The sequence below is a fragment of the Exophiala aquamarina genome (genome assembly GCF_000709125.1).
Source record: "Exophiala aquamarina CBS 119918 chromosome Unknown aczIA-supercont1.5, whole genome shotgun sequence".
NCBI classification, from domain to species: domain Eukaryota; kingdom Fungi; phylum Ascomycota; class Eurotiomycetes; order Chaetothyriales; family Herpotrichiellaceae; genus Exophiala; species Exophiala aquamarina.
This window is the reverse complement of record NW_013550583.1, coordinates 918,833-938,462: the sequence shown is the minus strand read 5'-3', so window position 1 is coordinate 938,462 and position 19,630 is coordinate 918,833. Positions and strand designations below refer to the sequence as shown.

At 49.6% G+C, this 19,630-nt stretch overlaps 4 protein-coding genes across 4 annotated transcripts; all 4 read left to right on the top strand.

The window, feature by feature from the left end:
* Nucleotides 1-3,840: 3,840 nt before the first annotated feature.
* Nucleotides 3,841-6,064, top strand: A1O9_06998 (uncharacterized protein; the record flags this gene model as incomplete). Its single annotated transcript, XM_013403944.1, has 2 exons — nt 3,841-4,293; nt 4,349-6,064. 2 exons carry the CDS (start codon nt 3,841-3,843, stop codon nt 6,062-6,064), a joined length of 2,169 nt encoding a protein of 722 aa, XP_013259398.1.
* Nucleotides 6,065-8,841: 2,777 nt separating this feature from the next.
* A1O9_06997 (uncharacterized protein) lies at nt 8,842-9,733 on the top strand (the record flags this gene model as incomplete). Its single annotated transcript, XM_013403943.1, has 2 exons — nt 8,842-8,986; nt 9,030-9,733. The coding sequence occupies 2 exons, from the start codon at nt 8,842-8,844 to the stop codon at nt 9,731-9,733; spliced, it is 849 nt and encodes a 282-aa protein (XP_013259397.1).
* Nucleotides 9,734-11,863: 2,130 nt separating this feature from the next.
* A1O9_06996 (uncharacterized protein) lies at nt 11,864-12,394 on the top strand (the record flags this gene model as incomplete). Its single annotated transcript, XM_013403942.1, has 1 exon — nt 11,864-12,394. One exon carries the CDS (start codon nt 11,864-11,866, stop codon nt 12,392-12,394), a length of 531 nt encoding a protein of 176 aa, XP_013259396.1.
* A 3,278-nt stretch (nt 12,395-15,672) lies between these two features.
* On the top strand, nt 15,673-17,392 carry A1O9_06995 (uncharacterized protein; the record flags this gene model as incomplete). Its single annotated transcript, XM_013403941.1, has 4 exons — nt 15,673-16,388; nt 16,444-16,534; nt 16,583-16,687; nt 16,742-17,392. 4 exons carry the CDS (start codon nt 15,673-15,675, stop codon nt 17,390-17,392), a joined length of 1,563 nt encoding a protein of 520 aa, XP_013259395.1.
* Nucleotides 17,393-19,630: the final 2,238 nt, after the last annotated feature.

Here is a 19,630-nt window from a genome sequence, read left to right as displayed (position 1 = left end):
CCACGCCCATTCCCACGCCCATTCCCACGCCCATTCCCACGCCCATTCCCACGCCCATTCCCACGCCCATTCCCACGCCCATTCCCACGCCCATTTCCACGCCTACTCCCACTTCCACGCGTGCGTATCATGGCGGTCATCAACAGGTTCAGCTGTGTACGACCACTCGAGGAATTTTGGTTTCCGGAGATTCCAAGGCTCTGGAACCCCCCTGCATAAGTTGATGACTCCAGGAAGTGTGATTTGCCTTGCCCGAGATCTGCTTGTTCGGTATAATCGCGCGTCATGTATGGAGAAAGGAGCATGGATTGGAGGAGCAGTAAAAGAGCGTGTAATGGGGGGATGTGAATGGTGGGGGGTTTGGGCACTGCTGTGACTCTGAGGCTGTGACGCGGGATAATTACGCGGTCCTGGGCGACGCATGAATGGTGGTGCATGGGGAAGGGACGGTTGTAAGATGGTGAATGGAGAGGGTGCGGGATGGCGACAGGGCGAATCAACCGTTTCGTCTGTCCGAATCGGTGGCTGGCACCTGCAGATGTGGAATGCCTGCTCAGCTGCCTGTGGTGGTACAGAGGCAACCGCCACAGCTGCAGGTACCAAATTGTCTGCAGCCGTCTGAGGCCGTGTCGTGTGGCCTCAGGCACGGCGGCAAGCCAGGGCGACCTGCGTGTGAGTTGATTGTTACTCGTAGACGGTGCTTGGTATAGTGTTTGTCATGCATCGACTCAGGTAGGACCTTAGGACTCCCGCTTTACGCGCGCACCTTCTACAGCACATCAGACGTGCAAGTGGTGATCATGTTGGCTGCATCAGGGTCGGCGCAAGAGGATGCTACATACTCGAGCAATGACTCGTGCGCCAACGAAGAGCATAAAAGTGGTACGAGGAGTGCTTATTGGAATGAGAGGTGCGCGGTGATCAGAAGGAGCATTGTGGATTGGTTGGGCGTAGGTACGCAGTGGTCTGTACAATTTGTGCTTTACATACGAGTACACCCACCATTGTTATTCACCAGGGCCTGCCTGGAAAGTATTGTTTTGCTGGGGGCTTCATGCACCTGAACATGGCAATGCCAGCCATGACGGGTGCCCTGCAGCGGGGCCCATCAAGGGAAAGAAATGCCCGATCCCTCGTACGAGACACGCACGGGACACTTGTTTTGACAGTGGAATTCCACGAGCGACAGCAGTCAACCTATTGGCATTCCCCGATCTATAATCTAAATTCGTCGTTGTTGATATTACTAGTAGCATTGTCGATTGTTCGACGGAGGACCCCGTAGACGAGTTCCAACGCCATGGACTCATGAGAGCTTCCGGGGAGTCGCACCAGCTGAGCTCCTATGGGTTTCAAGGTGGATGAGGTGCCCAGTACGAGAGGTGCTCCGTACACGATACTCCGGACTGAGTACGGAGACCAACACGGAGAACTACGAGTGCTGATTGTACGAGTCACGGGCAAGTGGGTAACTGTCCTTCCCGCCTCACAAGCCAGAAATTAGGTTGGTCCAGTCTTCCCGTTTAGGTGGCAGAGTGGTGGCACCGAGAGCCCCTCTCGGTGCCAGTTGTCGAAAAGAGGCGGTTTGGACTGAGACTGGCGCCGAACAGGTTAGCCTGGGACAATCTGGTCACTGGTCCCTCGTGGTCCTGGAGTGCTGGCCCAGTGCCCGAGGGCGCCCAGTGGTCTGAGAAGGGCAAGGATGAACACCTGGTTGTGCAGCCTGCAAGTTGCCGCAGCATCCTGCAGGTTCTGGGCTAACCTGTAACCGATGCTGTCGACATGATGTTCCTGCATTGGCGCCGACTTGTGGTTTGAAGTCATCGGACTGCAACCAATCGAACAGCTTGACGCCCGCAGAGTCATCAACAACACTAAGATGCCATGCGATGCGACAATGCGACAATGCGACAATGCGACCGCACAACCTTGGACAATGAGATGATGGGAAAGAACGGCTAGGAGGCTAGGGGCGTACCCGTAGGCTTACAGTAAGCCTGGGTTTGCGTTTAGGCCCTCGGCCTCTACTTGGGCTCCGGCTTGGGGGTGGACAGCACTCCCAGGAGCCAGCCCTGGCGAGAGTGGCAAGACAAATCTCGGCCTGGCGGGCGCACATTCGATCAGAAGAGCAGCGCAATGCCAGAGATGCAATCACCGATCGGCCTAAGGTGAGGCTCGGAACTAGTCCCCACCTTACGAGCACTCGTAGGCTTACCTCGTCGGAGTCAGGCAGGACGCAGGACATTTGCGAGTACCGTAGAAGCCTGGACGGTGGTCTGGTGCCATGGCCCATGGGTCCCCCCTGCCGAGCGCCTCTTCCGCGGCTCGCTCGGGTTCTGCAGTTAGTTAGGCTTTGGCAACCGGAGTGCCCTTTTGGCGTTGCGTTACGAATATGCTTCTGAAAGGCGAAAACAGTGACCGAGAGAGTGAGGAGTGAGGAGTGAGGTTCGACGTTTGGAGAGAAGCGCACTCTGAGTCGCCGTCAAGGATGCTTGAGTCTTGACCCACAATCCATCTGCCTGTCGCCTTCTTGTCCGATGTCCACTACGAGTACCACTACCGGGGGGTTCGACTGTCCTCTGCCCTTTTCCCTCTGCCCTCTGCACTCCTCTGAGTCTCCTCCCGGGTCCCTCTTCTTGTTTTGTCTCAAGTCCTCAACGCATGCTCGCCTCCAACGTTCAGGCCTGTCTTGCCTCAGCCCTTGTGTTCCCCCCTCCCCCTTCCCCCTGGTCCCTGAGTCCCTGGTCCCTGCCCGCTACTTGACTCGGCTCCAAGCTCCGTTCAAACCTCCACTCGCCTGGTTAGCGGCTATCCACCTGCCCCTGCTGGGCTCACTGGTCGAGGTCCACTCCTACAACTTGGACTGGTCCAGTGGTCCCTCAGTCTGGGTCTGTCCTTTCCTTGTGCTTAGCCCAGTGTTTGGTTTACCTTGCTCTTGTCTCGACGGCCCTCTACTCGTTACTCGCAGTGTGCGGCGTGTACTCCGTACTCGTAGTGTCTATGGTCGTGAAGGGCTCAACGCTTGGATCTACTTCACCACCAGAGACAAAAGGACGTGCGCTTCTGTTGCTCCAGCTGTTTCCGTGTCGCCCATCGACATCACTTTCCCAAGCTTCTACAGACTTTCGACTTTGAAATCCTCAGGCCAACCGTCCTCAACTGGCTTTCCGGTGTATACTTGTACGGATACACTGCCCGCTGAAGCCCTCCGAGTCTCCAGAAAAGCATCTCCAAGCTGGCCCTGGTCCCCTGGTCCCTGCTCCTCGTCAGTCTTCGCCTGAGCCTGATCCTGACCGAGTTCGCAGCAAAATCTAAAATCCCGGCCTAACCCATCCAGCATAATCTCCTCCTCCACTTTACTACCTCTTACCTCGTACTTCCCGGAACTCCTCCCTGGACGGCTTCCTTTGTTTTGTCTCTTGTGTCCTGTACACATCAGACTTGACTTCACGCCGACTCTTCAGCATCTGGACCGCCCCTCCTCCCATTCCAGCTTCTCTTCCAGCTGAATTCTCCACTCCGTCCCTTATCCATTCTCCATTGAGGCTACCAACACTCATTCGTTTTCTCTATACCAACTGGAGTCACTCTTTCCTAGTTCGACCAAACCACAACAACCTCCTACGTTGCTTTGGCACTGCATCGACCTTCAAGTACTCCTGCGGCACTCTCTCCATCTTTCGACCATCGCCTGCTCACACTATCGGCTTCGTTGCTAGCAGTGCACCGATCCCGCTTCTCACTCCAACAGCGACCTTGTCCTCGGAGGATAGCCTGAGGCAGAACGCCTGCAATGAGACTTTCATGAACGAAGAGTGCCATTAAATCTCTGAAGTCATGATGGATTCGAGTGACCAAGACCATTTTGGGCATCATCCCGACCAACGCGACCCCCGCGTCCAGCGGATCTACAGACCGAACCTCTACAGCCAGAACTCATACCTCCACGCCGCATATCAGATGAATCCGCACAAGGAAGATCAATATGCCTTTCCGCAACAACATCAGACACAGCCCTTCTACCAGGATACGTCCTATGGCACATATGTAGTCAACCCTCAACAGCCACTCGACGACTATTACGCATCGTACGGTCCTGAATATGCCGACTTCATGTACCCAGCCATGGTTCAGGATGAGTTTGGCGATATGGAGGAAATTTCAACCCGACCCAGATTGACCAAGGAACAAGTCGAAGTGTTGGAATCTCAATTCCAAGCAAACCACAAACCAAACAGTCAAGTCAAACGGCAACTAGCCATCCAGACCAAATTGACTTTGCCTCGAGTTGCGGTAGGTTGGCATTTCTCCGAGACGTCTTCACCCTGAGCTAATTTGTCTTCCGCAGAACTGGTTTCAAAACCGCCGTGCAAAGGCCAAGCAACAAAAGAAGCAGGAAGAATTCGAGGCCCAGAATGGTGGTTCTACACAATCCGGCTCAGACAGTCGCTCGGTCTCCAAAGCCACTTCCTCAACACCTTCATCCCCTTCTAAATCCATGACCTCGCCCATAAGGCATTCTGCTCCACGATCTGTGAACCAAGACTCACCCTCTCCAACCAAGCGGGCAGATGCGTCTAAAGAAGCAAGCTGGGCCTCCCTCCAGCGAGCCCTAAACCAAGCCAAAGCCGCCCAGGGCCAGCAACCTGCCCAGGCAAAAGTAACAATGGCTCCTCCAGAGTTACCGCCGCAGCCATCCGCAATCAAGCTCCCGCTTCGCATCAGTCAGGCTTTTTCTACCTCGCGGCTCTCTGGCATGGATTCTTTGTCACATCAGCGTGCAAATCTCGAACCCTATCCATCACCTATCACACTTCAGGACAACACGTTTGACTTTGGATTCGATCAGGATAGTTTCGATACTGCTCAAATGGCAGATCCCATCGACCCCAGCTCCAACTATTCCTCACAATCTTTCGTCGTTACCCCTGAAGATTGGGATGAGCCTTTGGCCACCCCGAAGAACAAGGTCCCTCAGCACGATCCATTGACGGCTTTGCCATCTCCAGGTCTTACCATGCCATCATATCCTGGGTCAAGACGGCAATCAACCACTGAAGAGCTTTCCAATAATTTTGGCAACTTTGCCCTGGCAAACAGCTCTCCCAACAATATTGCGGCTCGGCGTGATTCTGAAGTAATCCGAGCCCCTGAAAATGGAAGCCTCGATATTGCTGCAAGGAGGAAGCGACCACGGCCTGCCGCGCTGACATCATCTTCCTTGCGAAGTCGTTCATACGGGGCTATGACATCGGCATCACCAACCTTCCGTCAGGGCATGATCACGCCAACAGCACCCCACACAGTACGGCATGTGAAGTCTGCCGGCCATGGTCTAAATGCCCGTTATGCAGGCGTTCGAAAGGCCAGTTCTGCTCAGCGATCGCCCATGTGTGTAGCTAGCTTTGCTGAGGCGGAGGCTTTTCGCCAGTTGATGGGACAACAGGCGACTGTTGCTCAGTCCCTAAGTGAACTCCCTCAACCTCTCTTGTCACCCGATATCGTGTCTGGTAGACAGTTGCATGAACCAGAGAAGAACCCTCTGCACGCGCAGAATATTGACATCAGCCATCAGTTCCAAAGACCACTTCACATTGCAACCGCCTCGCCTCCAATCACACCAATGGCAGCGGACTTCATGACTAGAGGACTGTCGCAACAGTCTTTAATTCCCCCAGCTTCAGCCCCTCCACAGTACGCATCATTCCCTGACTATACGCCGCCCTATTCAGCTGGACCACTCACCGGGAGTAGCTGGTCTGATGCACCACTAACGTCACCTGATGTGCCATCGTTTCCACCTGTGACGTACGTTCCTTCTCTGGGATACCCGCAGCAGTCTGACATTCTATCAACCAATTTTCAACAATTTGTCCTGCCGTCAGATCCAACTACAGACTTGTGCTTGGATTCCCAATTTGACCAGAAAGGGACCGAATTTTTCATTCAAGAGTTTCCCAACCAAAAGCGGGAACATGCTCGTGTCGCTCAGCAACTTGCTCAGCAAAAGCCAAGGAGCTATGTCTTTAATAATTCGGCCCCTCACGATTTTGATCAAGAGTAGGCTTCGCGTAGGGTAATATTGGTTCTCGCTTCGTTTCTTGGGCTGTACAACTATGATCCTGATCTCATACCATTTGGGCGCAATTGGACCAGCTCGGGCGGCTTGGCTTGGTGCTTGCTAGGAGCATTGTCACGAGTACTCAGGAAGTGAGATGGATGAAATACACAAAAGGGGATAGAGTTGTGACCATTAGCACAGGCGTCACAGGGACGAAATACTCTACTATGTTGAGAATGACCTCCATGGAAGAACTATGGCTGTGGACTGACAGCTTTAATATGTGGCAATAAACACACAATGGCCTGGGTAAAAAGATTTGCCGGAATAATTTGAGTCGACTTGCACAGTCCACTTCTAGATTTAATCCATCACAGCCAAGAAGACTCACAATCATTTGAGATGGTACATCATTTAACCTAAATAACAAGATTATTCTCGAGTAGGCGGGAAGCGTGCGAGACGCACACTCCCAGCGATGCGAGCCCTAGGTTTTGCTCTACGAAAGAAAGAGCTTTTTCCTATATAAGGTAAATCGTCTACGTAGTCCCGTAATGAGATCTAAAATAGACGTTAATAGACAATATTATTATTATTCTCGAGTACTTATTTGCTTGCCACAAGGAACCGCACCAGTATGGATGCTCCCGGGCTCGTAGCATCGCGGTGTAGAGAGGTGCTGTGAATATACACTGGCCGGGGTGTAGCTCCCGTTCTACTTGTTCGAGAACGTGAATACAAGGTTGTCCCTTTGGAGCTTGCTATGATTATCAGTTATCCTGAACTCTTCACTAGCGTCCGCCGTCGGCTGAACTCCGGGTAATCCAGCCAAGCTAGTCCTCCCCGAAACCCAGTTCCTTGGCACCAGAGCAGCGGCCGTCTTTACAAGACTTGGCGCTCCGACGACGACGACGATAATCGGGAATCTTGCTCCGCTTCGGGAAAGATAGAAATATTTATATCGCGACCTCAACATAGCCTTCACCTGCAACGAAGTCGGTGACAATATCATGCTGATTGTGAAAATCTTCCTCGCGTTGAACAATGGTAGGCGCGTTGAGAACGAATTTACTGCACGAGTGGTGCTGGAAGGCGCTACGGTACAACAGAAGATCCTAGAAGTCGACTATACCGTGTCTTCGCAGTGAGCTAGGTAAAAGGGCTCTTTCGGAAAGGATACTGCTCCTATTTTAAAGGCGATGTGGGATTCCTGAAGATTACGAGGCTCGAAAACGCTTTTCCGGGTTCAGAATGAAACAATTGGAGGTGTGATACACTGCCTACTCACAACGGGGGTTGGATTGAAGAGGTTCTTCTGGAAGTGCAAGTGAAGTTCATAAAGACTGGAGCAATTTTTCTGAATAGTATGTTGCAATCAAATTATTGCGACTAGATAGTAAGTCCCTTGACGTGGGTGGTGGTAACCCTCCGTATCATCGAAATCGCAAGGGACTCTTCAAAGTCCCCGAATCAGGACTAAAACGGCCTCTTTTGATCGATCCAAGTAGTATTTGCTGGCCACATAAAGAGGTAGCTTCCTTCAGAATCATGATATACCCCTATCTCCCCCAGCACATCGAGAATTTGGAATGAACCCTATGCTTAAAAACAAAGCAGGGTTGAAAATGGGACTGACAGGAAAACGTACTGTTCTATCTTTGCTGGCTCTACTGTTTGCTTATGGTTGCAGCAACCCTTCCCTGGTCTTAAATGCCGTTTGGTGGCGCTTTCACCGCTACAACAAGACAGACATGCTGTCCACAAAGCGATAAATAGTAGCAAATGTTGGGGAAATCCTGGCTTGTCATGTCTTCCGAGATGATGAACCCTCCAAGAGGGCGCCGATACAGTAACCAAAATTCAAACTAGCAGTTGAAACCGCATGTGAAGATGTCAAGATCCACAGCTCTTCGGCTATTGCGTTCATCGGCGCTGGTAAATTCGGTGTCTCTGCTTGTCTGGACACGGTACGGACCAACCTACTGCAACTTGTGGCGACACGGATCAACGTACGAAGGTCTATCATCCGATCTAGCGCTTTGAAAGAACCATATACCCAGCCCAATATAGAATACTTTCTCAAGTACGATTATTAGCTGTGTTCAGCGCCTCTGAGCTAACACCAGACGACCATACTGATCAAGAGCAGCACAGCTCAACCACGCTCTTCTTGACTGGTAAATGATGCAATCTATGGAACGACGCCGGTCTGCGATGTTAACCCAAAGACGAAAATACTCACTTATAAGAAGGAAATTATCATCCACCCTATTTGGTCGACTACTATTCTCTCTTCTGTATCGTGGCTGTACCGGCCTCTATCGTCCAAGATGCGGAAGACTCTCGAGAATTTAATGGTCCAACAGTCTCTTCACTGTCTTCTCGAGTTTGTGTGATGGAAAGTGCGTCTACACCTTCATTTCTGTGCAAAGGGCTCATGACTTGTAATTCCACCGCTCACTTATCTTCTTCTCTTCGTGACGGATCATCAGTCGACGGTCCTCAGGTGTTTTCATAAAGCCATCTCTTAAAACCAAAAAGGACATGAAAGAGTGTACTAAGCCTAATTCAGGTCGACCTGGGAGAGACTCCACACAGTGAAACATGCGGTTTCGATTTGTCAGTCTTTCGGCCCAATCAGAAATGCTAGCCAGGTCCTCGAGATCGTGGAAGACTCACTATTCAGGAAAAGGCATGTATGCTTTGCCCGGCGAGAAAGGATAAGCTACAAATACACCGTAAGTAGCGGTCTCAACGCGTCAAGAGTCGTCCGTCGTAAGATGACTTTCGCAATAAGAGCATACCACGCCTTCGGTATAGGCCAACTTCTACAATCACCCAAGATATCCACGACAGTCAAGCTCGCAGAGTGCTTATTCGCACGTCTACATGAGCAGGCACTGCGTTCCGTACATGGAGTGCCAGGTGATTTCAAGTTGATCTTTGTTGGACTATATCGCGCCTGCAGGCTTACATTGGGTCGGTAATTGCAACGAGCTCAATGCAGGCTATGCCGCCGATGGCTATGCACGCATCAACGGCGTAGGCGCTGTCATAACGACGTTTGGAGTGGGAGAGATATCCGCCGTAAATGCGATTGCCGGTGCATATGCCGAACCAGCATTATTTGTGCATATCGTTAGCACGGCGGGAAGATCTATCCAAGATTCCCGGGCCAAGGCCCATCACACTTTCAATGATGGCAATCTTCAATGGTTTGCACAGATATGTGCCGCCATCACAGTTGCCCAGGCGAGCATGCGGGATGCCCATTCCACCCCGGATCAAATTGGTACGGTCTTAGGGCAGTGTCTTTCATCAAACCGCCCTGTTTACATCCAGATGCCTGTCGACATGGTTGATGTTACCGTTACGGTGGCAAATTCGAGGCTGCAGTCCTCGCTGCTGCATGAGAAGTTCACAAACATTTGGTTTGCACCATCCTACGACTCTGTCTTGTCAATTGTGTTGGAGAAAATAAAGACCGCCAAGCAGCCGATGATACTTGTGGAAGGCGAAAGCAGAGCACTTGGGATCACCCAGGATGTCCAGAGCGTTGTTGCGATCACGAATTGGCCAACCTGGACCAATATATTTGGAAAAGGTCTGGTCAATGAGGCTCTCACGAATGTTATCGAGGTGCTTATGATCCGAAAACAAAAGGCTGAGTAGACAGCGCGGACCTTGTCTTATGCTTCGGCCCACACTTGATTGGACAAACCATTTCGACGGCGCCAGTATCCCTCCGAAAGCCGTTACCATCAGCTTTACCGATATAGAGTTTCAGACAGGCGACCAAATTTTCCGGGACATACCGGCCAAGTTAGCCGTGTCTCGACTACGGCAAGAGCTGGAAGCCCTGAATATGCAGAAATACGATGGCCTTCCAGATCTACCTCGGAATGACAACAGCAAAGCATCTCTTTCGATGATCCCAAAGGAGCAACCCATTACACAGGATAAATTTTGGCCTCTCATTGCCTAGTTTGTTCGTCCTGGGTACATCGTTATGGACGAAATGGGCATCTTGGCTTACGGGTGCTGGAGGTGCTCCTGCCACGCCATGCCACCCTGATTACTGCTGTGGCTCGGCTCTCCATCGGGTACATGCTGCCTGCGGCTCAGGGTGCAGCCCTCGCCCATCGCGAGCTTATTGCCTGTTCTGCCTATCACGGCAGTGGCACAGCACGTACATTGCTATTTCTCGGCGATGGCAGTTTCAGATGGCCGCACAGGAACTTGGAACCATCATACGTGAAAGTTGCATATAACAGTCCTTTTTCCAACAACGACGGCTATACAATTGAGCGTAGCGTTCACGGCTTAAGCGCTGGATATTGTGATGTTGCTCGCTGGCGATATCTGGATGCACCACATCTTTTTGGCGCGGATGACTCGACACTCACGGCTTCTATACGGACTTGGTGAGATCTGCAGAAAGTGATCGAAGGACCAGAAATGAGCACTAGAAGTGGCCTGAGGATGTTGGAGATCGTGTTAGATTGTGAGGTTGTGCTGTAGGGCCCTTTAAATGATCTTCTCTAAGAAAAGAAAAGTCTTGCTACTATACCTCGGTAGAGAACGCCTTTACAAGAACAGGTAGAGACTTGATAAAATGCATGAAGTCATAGGAAGCTCTGGCTACAGGGACATGAGCTTTCTATCAGGCACAGTGTCGAAAATAATGAAGCATCCGATAGTATTTCTGATTTCAGTTGCCTCATTACACTATGGTTATGGTTGGCTCACGCACCTCCCATTCCCGCGCCTATCTTCGCTTATGATGTTGGCTTCCCTGGAAACCACTATGAATCGTGATATACTGCTCACAGTATCAACCACATATCAGATAGTCTAATGCCAGTACCCATTCTCTCAATATTGGGTCAGAAACAGAGCCCAGCAATCAAAATCGGCCAAGTAAGGTTATGTACACTGGGAAATATGTCCTCGGATCCCACCAAGTACGGCAGGGTGTAGAAGAATAGAACTCTTCACGTTTAGACCCATCGAGTTGCTTAAGATGTCTCGAAGCCTTGCCGTCTTCATCATTAGTCTCCCTACAAAACATGTTGTTCAAGGACGAGAAATGAGGTGGAACGCCCATCCAGCAGGGGTGGCGAAGGGACAGTAACAACCTTGGAAGGGTTTTAAGATTCTCTAGAATGTTTCCTGGCCTGCTGAAGATAACCGGAACGTTTAGTTTACCTTCTGGATAGCGGAAAGAATTGAAGCCCCGCAATTACATGCGCTACATGACTACCCTCTGCAGAGTAGAACTTGCAATGACAGGCTTATTCTGGCGGAGGCCACGCATGACATGCCACCGTTTGTCACTCGTTGTCATTCTCCCAAAAACCTCAACGTAGGTCTCCCATATTTGTCCGAATCAGGACTAGGCCTTCCTTTCTCGTCCATATTCATATGACTGAGTGTAAGACCTAAGGATAAGAAAACCTTAATCCATGGACCTGCTCAATTCATTGGAAGAGCATGGTCGGACTGCAATCTCCAATCTTGAAATTGGTAATTGATAATTGATTGAACGTTTTAAATGCTCCTGCACGTGCACTATTTCACGTATTCTACCATCTTCTTTCAATCAATGAGGGGACTTCTTGACATGAATCTTTCTGTATAAGTATGTCCATTGATTAGAGAAGCCATGCCAGGCGCTGCCTCCACAAGAGCGAACATGAGGGCACAGAGAAGATCCCTTCACACAGCATCCCCAAGAATTTCGGTAGTCTGCAAAAATGCCTTGCACCAGAAACGAGTGCCGATCTGTTTAAAGTTCAAGAAATGCTGGAGCTTCCACGATCCAAGATTGACGTTAGTGGATTCTTGAGCAGTGAAGCACGCCTTCGACAGCCATCTTCGTTGAAAGTCGGAACTACTGGCCTGCCGCCCAGCATCATCAGTCTCAGTGCTGGGAGACCATCACCGGATTTTTACCCTTTCTTGGGCATAGACGTTACGAGCATCAATCCGCAATCTGCGGTCCCAGTCGATGAAACACTAGCACAAATGGGTGAACCATTCTGTTCTGACTCGATCAAGATCAGCCTACCAAGGAAAGACCCAGGAGCCGCGAGTGACCTTTCAACAGCTTTATCCTACGGCTATTCCCTGGGACAGGAGCAACTAGTTCAATTTCTGATGACACATATTTCTCACATTCACTCACTACCGTACTCGGACTGGGAGGTCTGTATCACAGCGGGCAACACATCTGCCCTGGGGATTGCGTTTCGAAACCTTGCTAGATCAGGGGGCTTTCTTTTGGTTAAGCAAAGACTTACTCGGCCACCATTGAAGCAGCAAAACCGTTAGGCATCACGCCGGTACCTGTGCGCGTGGACTCCGCGGGCCTATGTGATCGGTATCTAGACGAGACCTTATTGTCATGGGCTGTGAAATTTCCTAGCTCACCAAAACCTAGACTCATTGTACACGACACCAGCAGGACAAACCCCCACGGGCATTACACAGCTCTTTGAATGCAGAACTGAGATTCTCAAAATCGCAGAGAAGCATGATCTCCTTGTCATCGAGGACGATCCTTATTATTATCTTCAGTTTCATTTAACAGATGGCCCGCTGCCCACGCTTTTATACCGCCTTACCTAAAGTTATGTGTAACAGGAAGAATTCTACGTCTTAACCCCGCCTTCAAGATTCTTGCTCCTGGCTTGAGGCTTGGCTGGATAACAGGTCCTAAAAGCTGCGGTCGAGACGTTCAAAGTCGCCCCTGACCTAGGGGTAGTTCACTCAAGTGGCCTCAGCCGAATTGTCGCCCACACTCTCCTTTTCAAAATGTGGGGTCATATTAGGTTCAAGCAATGGCTCTGCAACCTTGTAAAGGTGTATCAACCTAAAGCGATGATCGTCTTGGCCGCGCTTAGACAACCATTTCGGAGCAACGGCGTTGAACGACATCTGCAGCTGGACGCATATAACCGCTGGTATGTTTATATGGCTCAAGGTCGACTACGGGTGATACCCGGCTTTAGTTGACAGATCCATTCGAGCCTCGAATGATTATGATACAGTCACTCTGCAGATTGAGGACGAGATCTATGAAGGCCATGGACAGAGGGGTACATTGAGCCAATGGAAGCTGTGTCCAAGTCCCCATGTCTGTTCACTCACACGAATTCAACATACTGAGAGACCTCCAACCAACAGGTCCCTCAATCTACGGAGATGAATGTTTAATTTCCGCTCACCTTTCCGACGGTGGCTCCACAAGACTTTGAAACGGCAATTGGAATCCTCGCGGAAGTAGTTCGGGACGTATTCAACTTATGAACGGGTGGACTTACCGGACTTTGCGGTCTAGTGGCCGTCGAGAAACATAAGACGCTTTCGCGTTAACTCGGCCTCCATTTCCGAGCTGTATTTCCAAGCTGAAGGTTCATGGTAGAATGCGTATGAGAATGCTAAAGTTACGCTTGTTGTCGGTCTTCCTCTATAATGGGTTCCATTGGCTACACTTGCCTTCAATGATCCTTTGTGCAGCTTATATTGTAATGAACCATGGGCAGGCCCGTAAGCCTGTGTCTCGGGGGAAAGAATGTTGTTGCGCGACGACAAATAAAAGGAGAGGCCTAGTCTACAGTCTCTGGCCGCTGTCAAGCGGAACTGCTTCTGCACGTCCGCCAATCGCCAACAGACCTTGACTTACAGGCAACCGACGCGGGAGTGAGCGTGCAGGAGGCCGTTACGGTTGTGCACCTTTGACTGCATCAATCGCGTGGTCGACATGGGCCAGGTCTGGAGACTGACCTCTCCTCACCATGATTTGCTACCCTGGTCGAAGGCAATCCAACAAGCATCCTCCTCCTTGTTTCAAAGGTATTGCAAGAGGTTTTGTTGAGGTCCTCATAGTCACCGATCTTCAATCACGAGGACATTGATAATGAGTATATATATCTTTAACTACGGAGGGTCTCTCGATAGGTAGGGACGAGTAGGCATACAGGCTGCATAGCCATCGGGGGAAGAGATCCCTCTGCCACAAAAACCTAGAATCACTTCTTCCAGAAAGAAGAATCGAGCATCCGACTTGGAGAGACCCCGCCTTAGAATTAGGTCCATCCTATCGTGAATCCCAATGCATGGTCCACGAAATGACTTGCAAGCTCGTACATGATTCCACGCAACAGTAAGTGGGCGCATATCTCGGCCGAGTACAAATGAATGTTCAGAAGAGTGTTGTTCTTACTGAACAGTGAACAGAAGCCGAATAGAAATCAAGGCCGTATGGCAATCGATGTTGGATGTCTTGGGAATTAGTAAAGTTAGGGAAAGCAGCCGGAAGGCTTGATTATCCTCAAAGGAGAGTCAACTTCATAGTTTAGTTATCAGGCACGAGATCAGAGGGTATTTGGTCAGTATCAACATAATATCCAGCAGACAAGTCGAGTAGTTGCTCGATATTCAAGAGCTGACATCCAATAATAAGCGAATACCTCTTGGCTGATTTTTATTCACGTAGCTCATTCTCAAAGGCTAAATCACCTGGTGACTTAAGAGTTTTTGCTCCAGGACTTGTTTCCCTATGGTATTTATACAGAACTTGAGAGTACCAAATTAGAGTGTAGTTGGTAGCAGTGAGGGTGGTACCAGCAAGTTTCAAAGCCTGAGATCGGGTCCTTTGCCTCGATCGCACCCAGACTTTTGACAGAGGGACAACTTTATTTAGGGGCGCGATCCAAAAAGACAGTAAGATGCATGTCACCGGTTAGTCGATCGCTCTATCACCAGACCATGCTATTAATCTTCGCAGTCTCTACCGAGATGCGCTGTAAATGTGGCACCATCTCGTTGGCGGAAGAAATTACGATTAACCGGTTGCCATCCCCCAAACTGGAACGCCTCCCTCATTGGCTTGTTTTGTTCGCCCTGGCCTGTGCCGAGCCGAGCAGCGCCGTACGATTCACCACTTTATAGTTGCATGAAGGTGTTTGTGCTAACGCAAACATGTGGAGTCTACTTCGCGTGGATGTATGAAGGCTGAGTTACACCCTGGCAAAATGATAAACAGTGGGGATACTATTTGTGCTAGATTAGCTGCAGAAATGACCGAGTCTAGATCTCTTCATAGTTGCTGGGATTTCCGAAAGGAGGAGGACATGATATGTCATGCTAGAGGTCTTTCAGTCCCGAAATGAACCCTGCTGAGGCTGCATGTATGTCGGATTTTCAGTCCCAGTTCCTTATGGCAGAAGCTCTACTGGAGAAGCATTACCAAACTTCAGGATCTAGAACATTTCGAATAGTATCATTTGCCGCTTCACTATGCATCTTCCTGCATTTCTGCAAGAAGAAATCCAAGCAGAGTAAGGCATCAACAAATCTCGTTTCAATTTTCGCTGTCACTAAGAGCCATCACAATGTAGAACACTAAGCCTATTTGAGAGGTATGCGTAAACCGCCTGGCTCGCATGACAGCTGCTGCTCGAAGGATGACCAGGATATCGCCATAGTATAAGTTCCTTCATAACGGTGAAATCGTGATTTATGCCCCCTTTACTTCCGATTTTCCTGGAGTACTGCTCCTATCGCACCAAGTCCATTGGGTCTTGCTAGGTGACGCTTATTGTACGATGGCACTACGAACAGATGGCGAAGTTCTTAGTTTGCAAAATGGGACAAATTTTGAGTCAGATGGGAGTGTGCTGCCTGGCAAGCGCTTGCAACATATCAAAGAACTTATAGACTCTGTCAAAGTCCTCTCGGCTGAGGACAGCTTTAAACATGCCGACAGCATGTTTGACGAAATGGCGCACCTGAAACGAACAGTTGAGGTGAATCAGGATCAAGTTGGCGGACTTGAAAGCCAATTGCAACAATTAAAGACCAACTCCAGAATCGCACAGCAAGAATTTCTCGCAACACATCGGGAAACTGTGCGGAGTATTGTGGAAGAAAAGTCTGAACTTCAGGTCAAACTCGATCGAGCCCAAAATGAGTTGGAGTCTCAAGAAATGATCCATAAGAAACAACTTGAGACCCAGCAAGGGTTACAATACCAAAATACCACGCTCACAAAAGAAAGTCAAAGCCTGCGGGGATCGGTCTTGCAAATAGAGGACGAGGTCAAAGATCTTAAAGGCAAGTCTGTTGCAAAAGATAATACAATCACACAGCTTCAGCAGAAACTTGAGCGGAAAGAACGTGATATGTTAAACATTGAAGGTAATATGAGAGCTCTAGCACGGGAAAAGGACGACTTGAGGAATCAGTTTGAGGCCTCTGACGGAAAGCTCAAGATGTTGATGGACTTTAGTTACCCACTTTCTAGCGATTCCCGCGACGATGTGTTAGTATTAGCTGGCTATATCAAATCTCAGCGAGGCGACTAATTATGCTCCTAGTCGAAACTTGATCAGGGGAATTTGGCAATCTTGCTTGGACATTGTGAAAAGGAACATAGGAAAGGATCTCCCTGTTCCAGAGAAAGAAGAGGTATGTGTCAAATAATCCGTAGAGAGGTATACTAATGTCTTTGTTTAGGACCTCAGAGCGTGGACAACATTAAAGCATGTGCGAGAGGCGACACATGCGACTCCAATACCAAGCTCCAATACCCATGCCGCAAAGCAAATGCGTACCTTCTTGGTAATGGCGATCTTGGCGCGCTCATTGACAGACCACATTTTCACTCCAACTTAGATTATTGAACAAGAGGATGAGCTCAGGGACGCATTGTTCGAGATAACGGATAACCCCAAGAAAGCATTTCTACGCGGTATGATTATGTCCCTATTCGAGACAAGGCAGAGGGAGATTTCGACGAAGAGGGTTTCTAAGGTGGTTCGGGAAGTACTCAGCCCAGTCGAGGACCTTCTCGGGCTCAACGCCGCTCAAAGGTTTGGGCAGGAGCTGAAATTGAAGGTGATAGCGGCTAAAGATGTTTGGTGGCACCTACAGCGGCAGCAAAGTTATTTCGAAGCCGACAATGACACCGAAACAGAGAGTTGGGAACGGCAGTCTATCCAAGTCTCCACTGATGACGACCAGACGCGCTCGCAGGCTGTGAATGTGGAGGCCTTCGACACGGACGAAGCTGTCCTAAAATTGTTCCCAAGAATCTTCATCGTGGACGGCTCAAGGGATACTCCCATTTTTCCTGGCGTAGTGCTTCAAAAATCGCAGACGGCAAGCGCTGAGCAAGAAATATGTAAAGCGGCTGCATCTAGTCCAACCGAAGGGAAACAAGGACCGGCTTATCGCTTGTCAAGAGCAAGAAGAACGACTGCAAGTAATCCTGGAAAGCCCAGCAGAGATGAAGAGAAGGGCTCTTTTTTAGGCTCAAGGGGCTGAATATCCTTCACTTCAGACGAACTTCAAAGAGATGAACCGCTAAACTAGCCAGAATAAGGGATTTCGAATATTCATCCTATACCCATGAACTGCATGTTCAAGTAAACAACAGTATAGATGGCCTTTGACTTACTCTTGGCAACACTATATTCGGAACAGGTAGCTAATTAGTAGTCATCTGACACCGTAGTATAATGTAGGTTAGCCCGGAGGAATCGAACAGTACGGAAGGCTAGTTACTCATGCAGATAGGACTAGGCTCGGTCCAGGGCGAGATAGTTAGGATTTCATTTGTTCCAGTCCGCCAAAATTTGCACTCAGTCTAAGTCTTACTAGAGACAAGATCGACCATTGCAGAGCTAGTCGAATGGTTTCCTAGGTATAGACCGGCATTAGGCTGAAATTTTTCTACGTTGCTAGTCGAGAGCGGCCTTCGTGAGGGTATTTGAGATGCGTAGCCTAAAGCAGACCATTTCTAGGTTCTGGTATAGCTGAACCCACTAGAACAGCGTTTGTCTTGTTGAGGTAGCTAACCGGTGACCAAAACAAACGAATAAATGGTGAGTTATCAGGAAGGCAGTCATGCGACAAGGCATTGTGCAGGATATGCCCTATTTGTATATATCTCAGCCGCGTGAAAAAATGGATAGTCTTAAGTATATAATTTAGGTCATTCCTGGCTGATGACCCTTTGACTCCCTAATACATACAAGTCATAGTCTATTGGCCTCAACAGACGGTATTATCGATCAGGATGAAAACACTATTTAGACGAGCTAAAAAGTCCGTCTCGTCCATCACTTCAGCGAATATGACAGAGCAGGAGTTAGCAGCGCCTGCATCTGACAAGATATTGGCTACAGTCGAACCACTACTGCGTAACTGGACACAAACTCCCTCAAAATCCCAGACGCGTAACGCTCAAGGATCTTGGTCCGTCCCGCCTACATCGCAGGATCCACTTCCGCCCACGAGCCTCGCTGGTGGGAAATGCAAGACATGTGGGTCAGAGGGAGTAGTGCAAAGCATAAAACAAGGCAACCGCAATGGAAATAGTGGGAGACCGAACCTGCATTGCTCGAAACACGGTATAATACGATGGCTGGATGAGCGTGGCGTCCATGCGAATAATCCGCTGTGCGGTTGTGGTAGAAGCAGCAGACGGAATATCGCGGGGCCTGAGAAAGGAAGGACATTGTACTTCACCTGTGCAGAGGCCCAGTGTGACTTTTGGCAATCGGATAAGAGATCTGATGGGCAAAACTGGTGTGTTGTCGATGATAATATGATGGAACTACTTCGTCGTCTCCATATTATATAGCCTGGGTCCTGAGACCTGGTACAATCAGGTTGTCAGGAGCCGGATGCAGGATGTCGTGTTATGATTATTCGACAGTATTCGCTCTTGGATTTAATTGTAGATCGCAAGGCACTCGCCTGGATAATCTAAGAAGGATTGGAGATGAAGGTAAAAGAGAGGGCACCGATGAGTCAAGAGAAGGGTGCCTTTAGTGTCAAAAAGTGACGAACATACGTACTTGGGTAAGACAAGTTGATCACCCGAAGTACACCGTTGCCTCTTTCAGGCCGTCAAGGTATTGCTCGGTCGTTGCTCCAGGTGTTAGAACAGCTGAACCAGAGATGTCGAGAATAGATCCACCTCCAGTCCAGACCAAGAAAACAATGGACAGGAGGCAGAGATCAAGGATGTCTGGCTAGCTTTTGCCGTCGCCGCGAACCGAAACATCTGCCAGGTACACGGAGCACCTTACTGCTTTGCGGTACCAGCAGAACGTCGACACATAGTTTCTGCAAGCTATGCAAGATTTGCTTTGTCGATGCGGGCATTTATTTTCAAATCGTGGCCATAATTACTCCCTAAAAATGGAAGCCGGGCCATGTTGAGGTGTGTGCGATTAGGCTGAAAATGCGCAGGCGATGATCTCGGTTTACTGCCTCTTGGTTGCATCATCCCCTTGGCCTTCTACGCTGCTGGCTATTGGTCAATAGGATCCAGCTTTGTTTCGGGGCTGGAGGCTTTATTGGAGCACGCGAGGCAGCGGACTACCCTGCAACAAAATATTCGATAGCGCCTGCTGCCGCTTTCTGCGGGATTTGACTGGCTGATACTTACCTATCAACTGTTGCAAAAGCTCTGTCAAGTCCTTTGGAAACCCCCTGCTGCACTGCTCTGCAGCGCGTACGCCGCAGTGACTGCACTCTACTCATCCGCTCATT